Source organism: Cyprinodon tularosa, unplaced genomic scaffold (assembly GCF_016077235.1).
Source record: "Cyprinodon tularosa strain WSP-4 unplaced genomic scaffold, ASM1607723v1 ctg140, whole genome shotgun sequence".
Classification (NCBI taxonomy): Eukaryota; Metazoa; Chordata; class Actinopteri; order Cyprinodontiformes; family Cyprinodontidae; genus Cyprinodon; species Cyprinodon tularosa.
This window is the reverse complement of record NW_024038221.1, coordinates 909,579-930,880: the sequence shown is the minus strand read 5'-3', so window position 1 is coordinate 930,880 and position 21,302 is coordinate 909,579. Positions and strand designations below refer to the sequence as shown.

The 21,302-nt window shown below is 39.0% G+C and overlaps 1 protein-coding gene across 1 annotated transcript in view; it reads right to left on the bottom strand.

The window, feature by feature from the left end:
• The window catches only part of cachd1 (cache domain containing 1), a 119,424-nt gene extending 99,085 nt beyond the window's left edge, over positions 1-20,339 (bottom strand). The window contains exon 1 of the mRNA XM_038278375.1: positions 20,097-20,339. Within this exon, the coding sequence (XP_038134303.1) occupies positions 20,097-20,339 (243 nt within the window). The remainder of the gene's footprint in view (positions 1-20,096) is intronic.
• Between the last annotated feature and the right edge of the window lie 963 nt (positions 20,340-21,302).

The window sequence follows — 21,302 nt, the reverse complement described above, 5'->3', positions numbered from 1 at the left end:
TTTTAAGATCATAAGAGGTCTGCAGATAGATGCCTCTTAGGGGTCTGGTAAGAGATTTAAAAAACAAATTCAATCAACATCAGGAAAACAGTCCAAAAACGTTCAACATGAAACAGTCTTCCTGTCTAAGAGATCCTTTGAATCATGAAAGCAAAAGTAGGTCATCTGGAATAACATTCTAAGACAGTGAAGAATAAATTCAATTTTTTTCAAAGTATATCTTTAACAGAAACCAAACAGAGCATTGAATCATAAAGCAGACATCTTCATGTTTCTTCTAAGGTTGTTCATTACTTCTAACTTCTCTGTAAAGCCTTGGTAGACCTTTGGTAGAAAGACTAAACATTGAAATACAGCATAAACACAAGGAAATTAAATCTCACAGTTCATTTAACAAAGTGATACAAAAACCCACATAAACTAATTTCGAGAGTTTAAGCTCAGAATTGGTTGAAGCAGCTCAGAAAACAGCCAAGTGCTACTGTGAGATAATTTTTACCGAAAAGACAAAAGTAACCAAAGAAACTCACGGACCTTCTGACAACCAAATTTCAGAAATTTGGGTGGGATTTCAAGAATTCCAACATTATAAAAAAAAATGAAAAACAACAACGTTCCAGCAGATGTACATAAAGGGGTGCAGGTTTTGTGATGAAAATACCAATAGATGCCAGACACCAATTCTAGCTGGTTGACTGAGCCAAAAACAGAGAGCAATTGGCAGAACACCAACCAGCCTATGCTGGTACCAATTATCATCTAGGAAACCAAACGATGATAAGACTGAAAGACATTGGAATGCTAAAATAGAAAACATTGCAGATAAAATGCCAGGAATAATTACACAAACAGTACTTTTTCTGATCTGGAAATTTCCAGTTATTTTAGCAAGAGTTGCACGGGCCAAGAGTGTTCAAATGGTTAGAAAAATAAAAATACTCCTTGATTTGGAGATATTTTAATCCCAAGTACTTTTGAAAACACAATGAGCAATTGTAGCATCCATAAACGGAAATACAACTAATACAGGGTTCCCACTGTGATTCTTATATGGGCATAGTGCATAGCACTTCTTTCGTATTTTCCTCTTTAGTAATTAAGCCCACTCCCATTTTTCCTCCCTGTTGGGAAAAACATTCTCACAATTGGCCGGTTTGAAAGGAGGAGACTTTGTGTTTTCATAGTGGGTTTTTCACATATATGTTCAAATAAGGAGCTAAATGTGCTTAAAATGACCCCATCTGCAGCAGTTACGCTCATTAAAATTCAGTCTATTGACCTAATTTTTGTGTCATTTTGACAACTTTCAGAGTAACAAGCAGTTGTGTTGAAGAGAAATATAGGGGAAGGAGTCCAGATATCAGTCAAAGGGCCGATACACTCATAAAAAATACATGTAGTGAAAGCAAAATTCAGTATGGCGACACACTACGCTGAAATCATGTTCGCATTTCTCATACCAAAAGTTTTCTAAACCTTTTGAAGTACTTTACAGGTTAAAATTTTCCCCATTTAACACTACCCTTTTGAAACCGTACGGAAAAAGGTCAGAGCCGGTAACTGAGTTTGTTGTTCAATGTAAATGGAACGCAACTGAACTAGACCGTGCCAGACACAACCCAACCGTGCTAAATCTAGTACTAGTTCAACAGTAAGGCTTGGGATGGTTCATCGTGGCTCAGTTTTCTGATAACAAAGCGGGCATGAGCAGACAGCATTCTTTCCTATTTACAGTCAGCTGACTCATTACATGGGTTTTCTACTGTGTCCGGTTTTGCAATTCACAGATCTCTTCAAATGTTCAAAACACAACTTTTTCTCAGATTATTAACAATAAATAGCATAAAAAAAGAGCGTGGTGCGCCCTGGGATGATGCAGAGACCAAGAAGGATGCCTTCTTTGCCTGACATTACCCAAATGACCAAATATTGCCAATGTAAACAAACACAAGTTCATGAATTTTATGGGCTCCTCCATTTTTGTTTGCAGAAATCCCACCTTTAGAGCTGTAGTATAGTGGACTGTCGATTGGAGGCGAGGAACGGTGCTATCCTGATGTGTAAATGGTGATAAGAACCAAGCTTGGCACGGTTAACTGATCCAAGCTCAGTCCAAACTTGGTGTGGATTGTTTCAGAGGGCTAGATGAAATGTGGCAATAATCAGACATTAAGGCTGATGTAAGCAACATATTGTTACAAGCCAAGATTTTAGAGTAGTAGTAAATGCCTATTAAATATACATATTGTTATAGCAAACTATAAATTTCTTTTTTTTTTCTTATTTAATTTTAATAATTAAAGTCTAGTGTCTTTGCCTTTTTTTCTTAAAATAATCTTTCATCAGCATCATAAAATCATGTGTAGCATAGATGGAGCTTATAAATAAACTGAGCAAGAACTGCTCCACATGATGCAATTTTTGTGTTTGTGTTTTGTGTTTGGGTATACTGGTAAAAAAAAAAAAAAAATGGTAAGAGTGTGACTTTGGGCTTTTACATGAATTCTTAACAATCACAGCGTCTCCATGTTTTATCTCACTCTCAGGCCCCGTCCACACGAAGACGAACCCTGGCCTAAACGCACAAATTTTTCACCAAACCAGCCTCTCATCCACACGAAGCAGGCGTTTCGGGGGTCTGTAAACAATCTTTTTTTTATTCAGCCTTCAGAGTGGGAAGATTTCGAAACGCCGTTTTCGCGTTTCCATCTTTACGCTCTAACCTGATATTTTTTTTTACGCGCATGCGTCATAGCGTCGCCTCTAAACATGCATGCGCGACCAGTATCACAACAACAATGGCGCCGTTGCTGCTAATGCTACTCACCCTGCTGTCGGGCTTACAACAGAATCTTCTTCTTCTGGAATATCTCCAGGAAGAACAGAGCAATATCGACGACATAGTTCAGCACCTGAATTTGACTGAACCACGAAAATGGACCCGCAGGGCAACCATGTATAAATATTAGTGCGCATGCCCATCATTTCTTCGCTTATTTTTGCTTTGGCACCACAGCGCCACTTACAGGCCTGGCATACATTTTGCAGCGTTTTCATGCATTCATGTGGACGCTCACATTTATTTTACGTCTCCGTCTTTAAGACAAACGTTCTGGAAAATATCAGCGTTTCGTGTTCGTTTTTGACTTCGTGTGGACGGGGCCTCAGAGTCCCACAGCTCCTCTCTGCTTCCTAATTTGCAAGCTGTATCACCGCCACCATCCTCCACCCCAACCCGACTTTGCCATTTTCCTCCAGAGAAACACAAACACTGCACCTCTTTTCATCTTCAGAACAGCCTTGTCTTACTGAGGCTCAGGCAGAGAAAGCAAAGTTCAACTGATCAGCCCAGGTCACTTCCTGATTGATCTTCAAAGGTAGAGGGGAGAAAAAAACCCAGCAGCAAACATGAAACAGCAGAGGACCCAGTTTCACATACCACCACCCAAAGATACAATAACATCAGGAGCCAGGAGAAGATCACAATGGTGCAGAAGTCAGAGAAAGGACATGACTAGGGGACGGTGAGGCAGATGGTATCTTCCCAGACTGACGATGAGGCTGGGAGAAACAAACTCTAGATTTTTCTGCTTTAAAAAAAACCCCTGTGAGTTCCTGCCACATTTCATTTCCCTTTAGGATTAAGAAAGTTTTTTTATTAGCTGAATTTAATTTTTATTGAGAATACACGTCTTCAATTTATTGTCTTTAAAGGGAAAGTGTGTAAATAAAAATGTCTTTATTAGAAAAAAACAAGTTTTGTTTTAATAAAGACATATTCAACCAAAGTCTAACAATGATCACATCACATTTAAAGTGTTTCAAAGCTTAGAATGAGTCGTTTATATGCACACGGTTCACCCAATTAAAAACAACATATTCAAGTAAGGGACAAATTCCTTAGCCGTGCATGTTCCTGCTATAAAAGAAGATGTATTGTCGGTAGATAAATCCATAAAGAGGGCCGTAGATCATTCTATTTGCAATTTCCTTTTTGTACGATTTGTACAAGGTGGAGACTGTTCATTTATGGTTTTGACTATGTTAAAAACAGAGCCTACACGAGACAAGTTTCAATGAAACATTTATAAATTGCTGTTATTCTTGATAGAAGTCCGTACAACAAACTCCTTAAGCTTTGTTCATATTTACTGCGAAATTTCTCATGTTTTTAGTAATTTATTTAAGCTGATTTGTCAAGTGTGAGGGGATTGATGTCCTCCCTCTGGTCAGAAAGAAAAAACCATGTGCTGGCATCGTAACCTCTCTGTAGTTATTACGCGCTAACGGGAGGCAGAGGAGCGCACTTCCTGGTTGTTTGCAATTCCTTTATCGCACCGCTAGATGGGAGTAAAGCTTCCACGCCGACTCTCAGGCATCAAGTACAGAGTATGACAATGACATAGAAGAAAAATCAGATATTTTAAACAAATTTACACCCAATTCTGATTTTAAACTTAATAGTACCCCTGAACTATTTTGTCTTTCCCAACCAGAATGATACAAACTCCTTTTTTTCCCTTTATTTGCATATTTTTTAAAAGTTACAAAGTGTTTATACAGTTATACCTTGATTAGGGACTCAATCAAGGACAGAAAAGCTGTTGTTTTTTTTTTTTAAGTTCTCTAAGGAACCTCATACTAAGTTAACAGGCTGACAAAAGGAACGCATGAGTCTATCATACTCTAGAGCAGTAAACAATAAGGGGTCCAGCAAGAAAGGTTGGGACCACTGTATGTCCTGAACAATGCAAGCTGAACATTAACATGGGACTTAGGAAATGAAACACAGGGAAGAAGATCCAAGCCAAAAATTCCCTAAAAATCTATTTTGCCATCAGGCTGACCCACATGGTCGAAGAGAAAGGATGAAAATCTTAAGCCAGGAATGCACTGTGTGATATTTTCAATCATTGCACACAGTTATAGCTCACGCTGTATGACAAAACCGCAGGGTTTAAAACTTCACAGCTCACGTTGTATGTTCTCACACTGTGCGACCTGACGCTCTGATGCGATCTACCTGCTCACACTGTACGTCTAAAAACCATGTCGGACTCAGCAGTGAGATGGCGCTACTCGGACTCGTCTATCCGGAAGCCAACCGAGTAGAAGAGGAATATAAAGCTCACTAGAGAGAAACACACTGCCTTGGCAATTTGTGCAATGTTGTGTGCTGTAAGCCCTAGAAAGAAAAGGTGCCGACATATTTGGACAAAGACATGGCTGAGTTTACGTGGCCACTACGGTCTGTCAATTTTACAGAAAGAACTTCATTTCATTCGCACCCCTGCCATGCGTTTTTGTCTGAGAGGAAGAAGAAGAATCTTGTTTGCGCATGCCCACTGAGCAATTTGCCCAATATGACAAACTGGAAAATTCACACGACTGAAAAAATCGTCCCAGAAAAGGGCAACAAAATCATACAGCGTATGCCCGGCTTTAGGGAGTTCGGGAAGAGCTCTGACTTCAAACCTATTCAAAACCGGTGACCCGTGCTTAAAAGCCTTGCCCATGGCTACAAAGTAATTAATTTAAACTGGCTTCTCTGTTTCTATAGAAAATGGTCAAATTTTTAGCCAGAATGAATACTACTGATATCTAATAACAAAAAAGTGGAGTTCCTTTGAACAAGAAAAGTTAAATTATATGTATAAAATCTTTTATGTTTAATGCTGAACTTAGGTGAATGTGGATAAAAAGCTAAACTTTCCTTCCTTCTGATTCTGTGCTTCATCTAAAGGGACATTTAAGCCAATTCATCAACTTATTCACACAGGTGATTGTCAACAAGTTGGAGTGAATTCTTTTTAAATGGACCAAAGGAACTAACATTCAGAGAGAGTTCGGACATTTTACGTTTTAGGTTTTTAATTATCATAAAGCTAAATTTCTCTGTGGTAGCAGATTTCTAAACGGCCAGGCAGAAGAAGTTAGACCGACTGAGCCAACCTCCATGACTCCTTGACTTTATGACCCTTGAACCCTGAGAAGTGTTTTAACTCCTCACCAACTGACAACAGAGTGCACTGTCTGTTTTTTATATTGGCGTCTCAGACTGCACTCTGTGACAGCCTGCCATGCAGAGACGGGATCTGCTGCACAAAACTGCTTTGAATCTTCTTTCTCTCGAAACCAACACACCTAATTTAGCATTTTCCCTCCTCCTGCTCTCTACCGCGGGGAACTACCCTGAAGGCTTGTGTTACATATGCAAGGTCACATCTTTACCCACGAATATGCACCTATACCTCCACGGCAAATCAAAACAGGCATGAAATATGGATGGATCAGTGAACCCAACTTTCTTGAAACTGAAAGGTTTCTGTATGGAACGTAGAGGGAAAGAGCAGGTATAAGCAGGAAAAGAAACAAGGGGGGGGGGGGGGGGGTCTTGCAGGAGAAAAAAGAAGTCCAATGTGCTTCTACACAGTAGGAGTTCCAACTCTCTCCTCATTGAGAATGCAAAGCCTCTTCAGCAGCAGTGTGTATGCAGGCTGAGGGGGATGGGAGGGCTTCAAATCCAACTATTCTGGGGGAGGGACCTGGGTTCTAAACTCTACTGCTTGTCCCCCCCAATGCGTATTGTAACAGACCCCCACTCATTCCTACTCCTTCATTTTAAGTCTGGGCCCACATGGCCAGTCAGGAGAATGACTTGACAAAGGATGGGCTTTGGTTGTGTTATTTCGGTTGCAGTGCAGCAAATAAGGCCCACAGGAATCTGAAACGCCCCACAAAGAGAATTATCACAAACATACTTTTTCCTGAAATACAAAACGATGCGTTGAGGAGAGAGGGAATTTGTTTAAAAAAAAAATAGTAAAAAATAGTGGATGGATGGACAGATGGATGAATGTTTTAGAAAAGAACACCAATAATTTTCCATATCCTGTTTTCTTTTTCCATTCTTATCAGGGCCTTGGAAACACAGACTTAACATTATTAAGTTTTTAGACTGTGCATATTTCTAAACACAAGTAAACAGCCCATTACATTTCCCATAAACTAAGCTCTTCGAAGAACTTCGCTGGTGCTAAATGCTGCACTGAACAGATCATCATGTTTCTCTTCCACAATAAAAAAAAAGAAAATTTGAAAGTTTTTAGCTAATGTGGAGAAGAATTATAGTCTGTTTTTATGTAATTATTTAGCCTTTTTTTAACCCGTTTAGTCCCAGAGAGACCTGTCCAAGAGGACAGCAGCATATGATTTAGAACATATAAAACATATAGAACGGATTCAAAACATTAAAGCTGCAGAACTCTAACCTAAAACAGATAGACACAGACCTAATTGATTGCAAGGATTTAACAAGAATTTTAACTTCTTTCAGCATCACAAAGGTTAGTTAGCTGTTAGTTCCTGGATGCTCTTTGTACAGGAGACCATCTTAACAGCAAAAAAAAAAAAAAGGATATTTTCATTAAGGTGGAGGAAAAAGTGGAGAAACTGACTGCAGCTCTAGGTGCTGTTATGAAACAGTAATGGTAGATTTCATGTGAACACGCTCGAAACACAATGACTAAATTTCTCTCTAGTTGCTTTTTTGATTAAAAAAAAGTTTGTAGAGGGACCTGAAAGGTCCCCAAATATAACGTCAAAGTTTCTAAGGAGCGACAGTGGACTGTCATCTGTAGTTTTTCCTTTACTACAGAGAGCTGCTCAACACACTGTAGGCTCATGCTGGCAGATTCACTGTAAGGCAGAGAGGAGTAAGAAATGGAAATGTTTGTATACACTCTGTGTGTAAACAAAGGCTACATTCACACTGCAGGCCTTGATGCTCAATTCCGATTTTTTGTGAAATCCGATTTTCTTTTTTTTGCGTTGCCGTTCATATTTCCAAATATATGCGACTTGTATGTGATCTCCTGTGTGAACTGCAGTCATACAACACAAGTGTCCTGCATGCACAGTAGTGGGCACAATGATGTCACAGGCCAGTGTGCTCTGTGTTTACGGAAGTAAACATGGATGGTAGTGCTGGAGCGCATCTAGCGGTCTTTTCCAACCTTAAAAACTCAATCTTTTCAATATGTTTAAACATAAATACTGCTCTCTGCATCATCATCATCTGCCATAGTGGTTGTTTTTCTTGCTGCTTCTGCTTAGCAAGACGCAGAATAGTGCCCTTTGTTGGGTATTAATGACATTCAGGTCGGATGAATGCGACCTGGCCGTTCAGACACAGGTCGCATTTGAAAAGATCAGATTCGTATCGGATTCAGGACCACAGAGCCAAGTGGCCTGGGTCGCATTGTTGTTCATACTGCCATGAAAAGCTGAGATCCAGTTCGCATATAGGCAAAAAAATCGGATTTGGGTCACTTCAGGCTGCAGTGCGAACGTAGCCAAAATGAAAATAAAGTTTCTCCAAGTCTAAGGTGTTGGTTTTTTAACATAAAGAAAATGTGAACGTTTCATGAATTTAAACTCTTATTTTGCAATGTTTTAGCATATTTCTCATCTGTTCTGAAGGAGTTGCAGCTCTTATTTTGCTGATACCTGTAATTGATATCAATTACATGTAGCAGAAACCCAGACCATGGACTTTCTTCAGAGTAGATTTGCTATCTATGCTCTTCAGATCGGTGCCGTTTCTATCATCCCCAATCAGGGTCTTCAGTTAAACTGGCTGCAACTCTGATTACCTAGAACAAATCTTCAAGAGCTAAATGCGGGATTCATTGAACAATCAGAACAAACAACAACAAACTTATAACAGGCATTCATTGTAAAGATAAAACAACAGAAACTGTAATTAAAGGACATATTTTTCCTAAACAACGTGCGGCACGCGGATACTTATATCAGATCATCGTGTCTGATGAGGACTTGACGCCAAAGCCTCAACTGAAAAGAAAGCTGAGATTACATTTATGATTACCATAAACAGCTTTCTGATAACACCAAGTGGGATATCTGGTAAAAGGCATCAAAAAAGGTAATGATGTTTTGTCTAACTCAACCACATTTTGATTTCATCCCCGACCCCTGAAAAAATGCTCAGCCTAGACCTCTAGCAGGCGCACTGCACTTCAGTGTAGATCAGTTTAGGATATGAGGAAAAGAGATAGAAGGCTAGAAAAAAAAGGAAAACACAGGCAGATTAAATTTGAAGGATGGCAGGGGCTGCAAAAACACTTCAAAACCACTTTGAGTCAAGCCCAAACAAACAGCTACCCCCTTTCTGCTGAGAAATGTGGGAAAAAGATCAAAAAGCGCTGGCATGAATGATCTGGCCACGTCAGGACAGAGATTTAAACCACAACAGCTGGCGCATGTAAGGAGAACCATCAGTTTAAAGCTCCGTTGAGCAGAAACTAAACAGAGTTCAGTTACTCTGGCATGAATGTATAAACTAGTGCAGGTCAATAATTCAATATCAATATGTATTCCATTATAATTGAGTTCATCATCAGTCATTTTCAATGACTTTAACCAAATTTCCAATATTTTATTTTACATTTCAGTCTATAATTCCAGCATTTGTCACCGACTGCTGTTTCAGGTTTGATGTAGTTTAATGTGGGAATTTTAAAGGCAAATATTTCAGCATGGCAGAGTAATGGTCATAATTCTGTACAAGCATCTAATGTGAGTATTCTTGGCAGTCTCTGCTTTAAAGTTCAATATCAAAATTATATCTTATTGACCATAATTAATAAATGCATTGTGGTATAAGTCTGAATTTTAAATGTAGGATGCTCACAATGTTTGGAGTGGTGCCCCACGATGGCAGCCCACTGCTCCCCAAGGGGATGGGTTAAATGCAGAGGTACATTTCTCCAATGTGAGATCAATAAAAATCTATTTTTTTAAATTGATTTTTATTGGGGGGAGGGGGACTAGTGGTTAGGGCGTAGAGCTTTGAATCCTGAGGTTCTGAGATTGAGCCCGACTCCCACAGACTGCCACTCTGGGTCCCTGAGCAAACACCCTTAACCTCACACTGCTACCTGGGCACCGCAAAATGGCAGCCCACTGCTCCCCAAGGGAATGGATTGAATGCAAAGAGCTCATTTCGTTGCTCTGTACTTGTGACAGTTTAATGACAATAAAAGCTGAAAACAAAACTTAAAAAGTGTGCTTATTTGTGCAAACAGTAATAAAAACAAATACCAGTCAATATACAGTAGAGAGCAAATATATAAGCATGCATGTAACCAAAGCAGGCTGGTAAAAATAACAGAGCAGTAGAGCAATGAGCAGAGTGTGAAGGATGTTGAGATTAATTAAATATTAAATAAATAAGCAGTCAGTGAAAAATATTTGTTTCTGATTAAAAAAGGCCCCAAGTGACAAATTAAAATTCTTTAAAATGTTGTGCAGAATCGGTGCATCTACTGGAGAATCTAATGATGATGATCTACTGCTAATAAATTCAGGCATTTTTGTGACACTTTAACTTTTTTTTTTATTGATTCATAAACACTAACCTTATTCCAAGGTAACTGAGGCTTCCATAGCATTTCATATTCCTAGCATTTCTCCACATTAGTATAATTTAAGGACTGAGTCATTAATCCACAATCCCTTAATACATCAATCCCAGTGTTGAGTTTACTATCTTTTTACTAGGGGTGTGCAAAATAATCGTCATGATGATGCATCGTGATTCTAATTTTCGTGATCTACTGCATCGATTCTTGACGCCAAGTATCGATTATTAATTTAAAAAAATGAATAAATAAAATTGCATGAATGGTTGGCGAACATCAGCCAAAAACAAGTGTAATACAACTTCCAGTCCAGTAGATGTCCCTGCAAATGTGTTGACGCACGCTGCCTTGTGTCACAAGCATTTCTGGCCGCGGGATACTGTGCAGAGTCATTCAAAAACAAAACATGGAGGAGAAAATATTGCAATGCATCGCAATAATTCAAGTATCGTGATGCATCGTGATAGAATCGCATCGTGGCCTGTGAATCGTGATTCGAATCGAATCGTGACTTCTTTGGCAATACCCACCCCTACTTTTTACTACCTATTTTACCACAAAAAGCAGCTTTCTGACCCTTCCCAGACAGATAGCTCAGTTTGGTTTTTCTTTTCTGTTCTTGGATATCTGCTGTGAGGCTTTTTAAACGACGATTAGCCAAAAAACCAACGGAAAGTTCACCCTATAGCTCCTCAGCGACCATTCCATGGGTGATTCAGGTTCATGCAAATCCTTTTAACCACCTTTTACAAGCATCACACCACAAGGTTTATGGTTCTCTATCCTGGAAACTGAAGCCCAGGGAACTTCAGTGTGTCTGGTGTGTGTTTAATCTAAAGACAGGCCCCTTCAAGGCAGTTTGACACACGGATCCTGCCTCCCACATGTCTGGATACAAGCCAACTCTCAACATTCTGTCAATTAGCTTTTAGGGCTGATATGTTGGGGATTCTATAAGGAGATATTTAAAAAATAATAACTAAAATCCTAATTTTACAGAAACTACATCCAAGCCATTTAAAAAACACAAAACTTTTTGAAAAATGAATTATATTTTAGCTAAACCAGATAAACAAGCTTTGTTTTGTTGTTAGCTGCAACTTGGGAATTTAAATCCTGTGGTCGTGCTTAAAAACAAGGATGCCTTCTTTTATTTTAAGTCTCAGCAATAACAGTCATGGAAGAAAACACAGACGCAGATATTTCAGCAAATCCTCTAAGGGCTTATAAATCACAAAGACTCATCATTACGAATAGGCGGTGGAAGACGAGTTCTGCACTCGCAAAGCAGCTCGAGGATGACTAATAGGAAGCACCTGTAGCTCCGTCAGCCTGCAGACATGTGAAAGCAGGTGAAACGAAATCTCACAATTCCGGATGGGATTAATCTTTTGGTACAAAGCATAAGGTGTAGCTGTTTGATTCATTTCAGCTGATTGTATAGCCGGACGCAATCAAAAGCATGAAAAATAAACCCAGGGTCTAAAATAAAAAATGGTTTGCAGGCAGTGGTATGTGCAATGAGTCTCAGAGAAAAGTAACCTTGACAGAGCTCAGAGCAGCAAGGCTCACGAAATCTTTGAAGCTTCTACTGCAGAGAGCGTAGCAGGAATTCTGATGCCCTGCTGTATATCCTCAACCCCCCTTCCTCCTCCTCTTCCAACTGGTTCAATATAAAGGGAGGATAAAGAGCAGAGCCAGTGTTTATCCAGCTGAGGGACAATAACAAGGAAAGTACTAAAATGAGTGATGGAAGGTTACAAAAAGGCTGGAGGAGTGGAAAAAAAAGGAACAGGGGAGTATGTGTCTGACAAAGCAAACTTATTGGAGTCCAAGTTAAAGGAAAGCACAAGGGATCGGTCTGGGCTCTGCTGCTTTTGGATCGAATCCAAGCCAGGAAAATTACAGGCTAAACACAGCAGCAGTGCAAAACCATTTCCTCTTTTCTTCCATCGATCTGAAATCAGAATCTGTTTTTTAGTCGATGGCCACTGGTCCATAGACCAACAACCCCCCCTCCATCATACTAGCCACCAATAGTTCAAATCCACCTGTTGCTCTACAAGCAAAACTCTTTGTAGCTTCAGATTGAATTTTTTTTTGTATCAGTCTGTGAAGTTCCCCATTTTCTCTAAACATTAAGATGATCCTCGTCAAGACGCTCAATTATCATGTACAGTTTAAAACATATTTTCTATGAACTTCGCACAGTTGATATAACAATTAAACAATTAGTACAAATAACTGCTTTTTAACTATAATATTAATATAAAAACAACACGATTTTCAAATCCTAGAGGCTCTGGTATTTTCATCACTTTAAATTTAACTGAACTAAGACGTTACTTTCCTGACTCCAGGCCTCTAGTTGCACTATCTGGGAAGAGAGAGTTGGATCTAGTGCACAGATCTATACATGCTAGCTAGAAATCAGCCCTTTTCCACACAGGAAGTAAAGTCCTGCATTCAACAACATGAAAATAATGAAACCCTTAAAGCCTGGAGGCAGAAATAAAACTAAAACTTTATTTGGCAGGTTAGACAGCCTCCTGCATTTTAAAAGCCTTGGCAAAGTCTTTTGTCAGACTGGAAAATAAGCTTTAATGTGGACCAGCAACAAAGGAGAGACATAAAACCTACAGTAAATGCTTAAAACACCGATTATAAAACCAAATACATCTCTTAAGGGCATTGTGGGTTTTTTCAATGTCAGCTGGGGATGAGAAATACAGCTCATAAATTATATGTCAATATTACAATCTGCAGGCCTGTTTTTGTTGGAGTTATGCTGCATGCACCCAAATCTGGTTTACATTGGACAGGCTCATATTTTAGCAGGACTATGATAAACTGATGCTTTTTCATTTTAGAAAGATTGTGTGAAATTTGATGTACTTAACGGGAATATAATGTTTTACTCATTTTGAGAAAGTGACCTCTATCATAGAAATTAATCGATTTCATATTTAATGCTGATACAGATAATTTTTTATATCTACCACCGATATTTTAGATCTATATCTCTTCAAGACAAGTTTACTTATTTTTACTCCAAATAACTAAGTGATAGAAAAATGTTACACAAGCCATAATTTAAAGAAAAAAAAATCTATAACCATTCTTTTTTAATTAATAATTTATAGCAAATGGAGGGGAGCAGCAATGCATGCACTACACGTGATCTCAAGGACTGGCTGCTGAAAGCACTAATGAATCTGAGAATGCACACGTACACAGATACAAAGGTAAAAACAAATCAGTCGGCGGATTGCATCAGTCAATTTCTGTTAAACGGTATGGTCTCTCTACAATATCAATGCATTGGAGGATTTCCCAGATATTTCTCAGTAATATGAAACATTAAAAACAAAAAAAATTGTCGAAATGAAACAAAGACTTCAGAAAATAAATAGGGTTTTAATATAAAGATTAAATTTATCCCAAACAAAGTGATTCTTCTGAACAAGTTGATGACCAACCCCTACCTCATGAAATCTGCAACTGTTCTCCAACTGAAGCAGGAGAAAAATAAAAAATCTCCTGAGAAAAAATAAAACCATCCCGGATATGTTGAGCAAGAAACAGGATAAAAAATAAAAAATAAATAACATTAACTGGAGCAAAGCATCATCGGCACAGGTTCCCATCCCACGGGTAACCCGCTAACAGGCTGGTTAGTCTCAGATTACACAGCCGTATAAGAATGAAGGGTGGAGCGCAGACAACTACAATTACATTCCAGATTCTCAGACACTCATTCAACAACAAGACCCTTCCATGAAACACAGCCTTCAAAAGATGTGCAACTGAAAAATCACTCAAATCATTGTAGGAAATAATACAAAATCCACTGAAATCTTTTTTTTTTTTTTTTTTTTTTTTTACATGATTTTTAAATATTGTCTTGATAGCTTTTTTGGAGCTGCCATTCTGAACACCAAGCACGCCAAACAAAAATTCCTTTTTTATTAGTGATAAATCTTTAAAACCTTTCAAGGGACATCTTATGCTCTCCTTACTCTTTTATCAAAGGCCAGATTTGTAGAGTGCTCATTATAGTCCAGAGTCCTCCTCCAGAGTTAGCATGGGCCCCTGAGCCACTTCGGATTAACACCCTGACCGCCGACCCTGTCAGTGACGTTGTTGACCGTTCACAGCTGTGCCAAAGGATTTACATTTTTACCTGATGGACTAAGAAGTGCTTGTGGCATGTCCAAAGCTTAGTTTACAGTTTCCAGATAACCTTTGAAACAGCAACAAACAAACGAAAAACAAGGGACTTGTCGTTTATTTGTGTTTGCGATGCGGTTAGTTCACAGATTTTCACAAACAAACCTTTAAGGCCTTAATAGAACAGCTGGAATTGTCATTACAGACAACAGCAAAAATGTGTAGATCAAAATCAAAACATGATCTATTTAGCTCCTCTCGGATGATAGCCAATTACCCGGTGTGACCATCACTGGTTTTGTTGCCAAAGCATTTGGTTGCTAAGGCGGTTGCTATGATGCGTTTTTGGATTTGGCTGAACGACCAATACATTTTCTTATATTTTGCTAGTCGTTATTAATAACCGTCCAGTCCTCCCTGTGAAATTTCTTTTTAGCTCCACTCCTTTTCGTAAATAGCTTTTCATCCCATCTTTAAATTTTTTTTTTAAGACAAAACTGTATTGGCAAAAATATAGATGATCAAGTAAACAGATAACAGGATTTAAACATCTCTGCATATATTCCAAAAAAGTAAAAAAAAAAAAAAACACTGGACTTTGTTTCCAAGTTTGAAGATGTTTCGTTTCCCACCCAGGAAGCTTTTTTAATTCAAAATGTCAGAAATAGCGTTGAGTTCAAGGTTTAATAGGGTGGACCAAATACAAAGCCTTGTTTTGGCTTAGAAAACATGCAAATTGAAACGGTCGAATGGGTCCGCCTCTATGGAACGGGGGTCGATTGGTTTCTTTCTTTCTTGCCTGTAATACCCAACACCGGCATTGTCTTTAAATGGGGGGTCGTTAAAGGCAATTGTTGGAATGGCTAAACAGGCGAGGTGTTCCCCTGTAAGGGGGTGGGGGTTGTGATGATAGCAGGAAGGAATCATCCTCTTTGTCCAAAATGTGAACATTCTGGTCGCAGGAAGAGAAACGTCTTTAAATTTGGAAACAAAGTCCATTGGTTTGTTGTTGTTTTTTTTAGAATGACTATAGACATGGATGACTGAGAATCTTCACCAGCATCTCTACATACATACCAGTGTGATTTATTTCAGAAAAATATACAAGTTAAAATGCTGAAATGCCTTAAAGTCGTAGGGATATGGCTGTTCCAACGGTTGCATTTCCAAATTCTCCCGAGTGGTGCACGACTTTACACCAGTGAATAAAGGGAATGTGATTGCTTGTTTATCAAGAGGGCGGATTGTTGTGGCGGAAGGTTCACAAGCATGTTTGGTTGTAGCCAGTTTGTTGGAAGCATCTTGCTAACCAGTTCGCAACTTAGTGCTAGCAGGTTCCCAAAGGGAAATTACATTGGGAAGAAGTAGCACTTAGCAACGACAGCGGAAACATGCAAGAGGAGGAGAGTTTTCAGTCAGAGGTCACGGATGAGTCTCCTCCATCATACATTTTTTATTCAGAGGAGGAAAGCGGGAACGAAGTTGTTGTGGAAGAGGACGCCAGGGCGGCAGAAGCTTGGTTTGGTGAAGAAGGCTTACAGCCGTATATGTTTGAGCCCTTGCATCGCAACACTGACAGTTCGCAACGCTCTGTTAGCTCTACGCCTGCTGAAGACAAAGACGTCCATGCCCGTGAACACTGGGATGGAACTCAATACGAAACTAAATGATTCTTATTTCAACTGTTGTGTACATTAGCTGCGACTTATGAATCAAGATGCTATGACCGAAAAAAATTTGATTGACAGATGACCGTTGATATATGATTGGCCGAATTTAGGTGTACCAGCTGACGTATAATTAACTGGCCTGCATACGATAATAAAAAAAAAAAGAACACAGATTTTAAGACAGGATTTTTTTAAAAATAGAAATAATTTTAACTTTTGGGACAATACATTTATATACATGTTTAAGCCAGAATGATTTTACATTTAAATATGACTTCACTACGACTTTAAGTTTTAAAATAAAAGGATGTAATGTAAAACAATCTAGAAATTTGGCAGATTTAATGAACATCTAATTTGTATTGTAAAAGTGGAGTTCTTCTACAAATAAAAATGATTTTTTAGTTACCAAAAAAACCAACTTTTCCTTTCATTTCAAAATTCAGCACATTCTAGCACATTCTAGTAGCAGCATCACAAAGTATGAAAATATTTAGGGGTCAAACATTCCTTTGAACTACTACCTGGAAAGAATCTGCAAGAAGCAGCAACATATAGAAGAAAAAGAAAAGCTCAGATTTTTAGTTATCTTGTACTAATTAATGGGGAGCGTAGCAACCTCTGCATTATTGAAAAGTGAAGCTACAATTCATCCAAATATTACCAATTATTGAAATATCTTTAGCCTAAAAAGACATAACTAACAAAGCAAATATTGTTCTTATTTAGCATAAATCTTTGGGACACAGAACAGACTGCACCACAAAGCTCATGGGATCAAGTCCACACAGCTTTTCATCCACTCGGATCTGGACAGCTGCTTTCTCACATGCAACGCATGTGAGGAACTGCAGGGAGTGACTAAAAGCAAACTTATATGCTGCTCAGTTAAAAACATTTAGAGGAAGAAGAAAAAAAACTGGAATTTCCACATTGTGAACAAAACAAAAGTGCTCCGATCGTGTCTGCATGAAATGCATCTCAATCAGTCAGACAAGCTTCCCGCAGAGACGGATTCTCACAGCTTATGCAACAACATGACAGCTCTGGGGAGCTTCCCCCGACACCTCGGAGTGACGCCGAATGCCACTTTTTTGCTATAAATTTAAATCAGTCATAAAAGTTTAAACGGAGACTGACAAAAGCTAAAATTGTCTTCTAATTAATCGCGTCTTTGTAGTCGACAGAGCGGCTTGTGTATTATTTGAGAGAAAAACAGCCACTAATTCTGTGTATTTATAGGAAGAAAAAAACAAGAATAATGCAGAGACAAAGCTGCAGAAATAAGTCAGGGAGGGGGGAGAGAAGAGAGGGAGCACAAACTGGGGCTTGGGGAGGGGATGAGCAGTGACAACAGCGGATCTGCAGGGATCAGAGGAAGCCCTCAAAGCCGACTCCCGGTGCTGGGATGAAGGCAGCTCAGTGAGGAGGCAGAGGAGATGAAACAACATTTGGGGCCTAGTCCCCCCCCCCTCCACTGCTGCCTTGCCTCTGTGCTCCAGGCTTGTGAGCTCCTCTGCCTCTGAAGTGCAAAACACCCCCAAATGCCTCAAATCCACCCAGCAACCACCACCCCTGCACCCTGCCATTTGGTGTGTTTATAGCACTCTGCATGGATGGACACGACAGGGTTTGGTTTGAAGGTGTTCATACGGTCTGCTTCCAATAAGCCACAGCTGCAATGAAATTAAAAGGTTTTTCATGCCTGATAACTGCTTTAAAAAATACCAATTAATTAGTTAGGACAGAGAAGATCCCAATTCCTATTCATTAAATGCGCTGAAACTAAAAACTCCCAACAATAGCACCCAAACACATCAGCACGATTGTTTGATTCAGAAATAGGGATAATCCTGTGAATCTTTCATTTTCAACTCTCGTTTTCCCCTTTCATGTTTTATAGATCTTTAATTTTTCTTTCAAACTCTAAAATCAACAGATTATACTTGATAGACATCAGTGCATCTCTAAAACAAGAAGGTCAAGAACTTGCTGTTCATATAAATGGAGTAAAACATAACACCAACATCCTGAACCTATTTGGTTCTGTCAGCTTGTTGCTGTTGTTTGGTGCAGTTTGGATATTCTACTGGAATCAAACTACTTTTTTAGGGAAAGAATATACCTTAATGGGAGAGATTGCACTGCTTGCCAGAGGCCTAGCCAGAACATTTTAATAAGGGTGGCAAGGCAATAACCAATGTACAATGAGAGGTGGCCAAAAGTCGATACGCACCAAAACCTCACGGTCAATCTACACTGTTCCAACAGTAATATTAACAAGCAAAACATCCATATTTTCTAAATAAAGAAAAACTATACTTTCCAACAGCCTTTTCTAACAAATAGACGCATATATTTAAACATCTGTGCTTTCTAAATAAAAGGCATAGAGGATCAAATTCTTTTAGGTTTGGGTTTTGAGCAAACATCTTTTCCATTGTTTACTTACCTACTTTTATCAGTAATCATTCCGAATAAAATTGACATTTACAAGTACTAATATCTACATAAATTGATTATTTAATAAGTTTTTGTTAAAACAGTTATTTATCTATGATTTGCAGAGACATTTTCTCTTTACTCCATAAAACAAAATCTATTTCTGAAGAGCATGCATTCTGTACTTATCTTTAATGTTAGTGTTGGAGCCAATGTTAGTGAGTTAGTATATTGATGTGCAGAATCAACCAGTGTTTCTGTTGTAAAGTAATCTTTTGTTTGTTTTGTTTTTGAATATTCCAATTGAGAGTATTAGTGCTGCCACCATTATTAGAGTATTAGAGGGAAATAAATGGTAGGGGTGGCCAATGATTGGCTAAGGGTGGCCATGGCCACCCCCGGCCCCCCATCTAGCCTGGATTTGTGCATTTCTAAAACACACGCTGCAGTAACCTTTTTAAACTGTAGAAGAAAATGGATGAATCATAATTTTTTTTTTATATGCGTTTAGAAATTGATCAAATATCTCAAAACCAGAAAAACACTCATCAGCCTAATTTCTTTTGTAATTTTAAGTAATTTAAATTTATTTTTTGTTCTTTAACAATGTAAAAAGGAAATACGTGCTGCAGATTCAGCTGTAGAAACAATCATTTTTGAACCACATGTAAAACCTATTTAAAACAGCTGCTGTTGGTTGGGAAGAAATAGGGGATCCTTCTACATTTTGATGCATGTAAGGACATTCCTTGAATGCAACTCCTGGAGGAGAAACTCTGAAGACCACACATGCATTTAAATCTATTTTAAATGCACGTCTGATTTTAAGATCTAAAATTCTATCTGATGACACAGACCATATTTATACTTAACTCCACATGTGCAGAAAAGTTGACCATAAAATAACTGCACAATTGGGCGCTCTTTGATTGCTGCATCTCCGCAATTTACAGGCAGTTTGAATTGCTCTCTTGGGGTGAGGGGTGAATTGGCCTTATTTGTGATTAAACTAGGACAGAGCAGAGCATTTAAAGCAGACTGTTAACTAAAGCCACTGGATAACAGATGATTAAATGCATAGAAACACGGATTATTTCTTTGATTTGGTGGCAGGGCCTTCTGCAGAATGTCTCCTGATGCTATTCCTCGTTCAGATTGAAGGAAGGACCCTATGCTGATGCTCCACATTAATGCAGCCAAACTTCAAAGCATTGCTTCAGCGCTGCAACGCCTCAGCTTATTGTTTCATAACAATCCAACGCTTCCTTATAAACGGTTAGTGCGCATGCAAGGAGCTCCACATTAGTTAACAAATAACTAATTATTAAAAAACTATAGATTTTCTGCTGTTTTCTTTTTTTCTTCCTACCTGCATCGTAAATACTCCCAGCTCCTCCGAGGACAGTTTTTTCATTTGCTCCGCCAAAACTTGCGCTTCTTTCAGAATAGAGAACTCCGTGTGTTCTTGGCAGTATCCACCAGAGAGAGCCCAACAAACCAGAACCAGGCGCCAGGGGAAAGGCAGCAGCGCGCGGCGGCGCACGGGAAGCTGTTTATCCCGGAAAGCAGCGCCAGTCATCGGCGTCCGAGGCTCCGCAGTCCGCCTCGCCATGGTGGCAGGAGGGAACACGGAGTGTGGACCGCTGAAGTGGTGGCGAGGGGGGAAAAAACAAACAAACAAAAACAAGAACTTGAAGGGAAGTTCTTTTGCAACTTTGTAGCGGAGTATGCCCCCCCTCCTCCTCCGCGGTAAGAGCCTCAAGTTCTCCCAGCAAGGCAAACCATCGCGCCCCCTTTACGGTCCCCAAATTAAAGAGGTAAATCCATGCATGGTAGTAGATGTGTTTATGATGTTTTCTTCCGTTTTCAGCGTTGATCCTCCTCTTGCCGTCGCTCCAACTCCTAGAAGTCTTTCAAAGTGTGTGAGAGCCGGAGATTCACCACAATGGGAGTGAAAGTAGTGGGCGTGGAAACAGCAAGGAGTCCCACCGGCGCCTGGATCTGTGGATCAATGGATCAGGGGCCCGTGATGCGTTCACTGCTGCTGAGGAAAACTACCTGGAACAAACAGTGTCAGCAACCTAAAATAAGAATACTTTTTTTTTTTAATAACTTGACTTTAATGGGGATATATTTTAACTGGACTCTCTAATCAAAAACCAAATGATAAAATTTCTAAACAAAATTGAGAGGACAACAAGCATTTTTTCTTCTTTGTGGCCATAAACAGCTGAGTAGAAGCTTTGATTTATATCTTTACACTATAAAAAAAATAAAAACTTGAATATGAACTCATTAATTTATATTCGCTTTGTGTAGTGAAAATATGTAGAGCATTCTTGACACATAAGAAACAGCGCCTCCTATAGTCTGTATTCTGCATTTTTGTTCTCGGACGTTTTACCGCCTACAACTAATCCTGTTAACAAATGCAAATATCTCTGTCAGCAAATGTAAATACTATTTCATTTAAAGGTATTGTGGAGGATTTTCGCAAATTTTTGTAATGACTCTCCACTTTTAAAAAAAATGCATGTGCACAATCCTGCTCCTGAGAGGGAACACCTAATAAAGG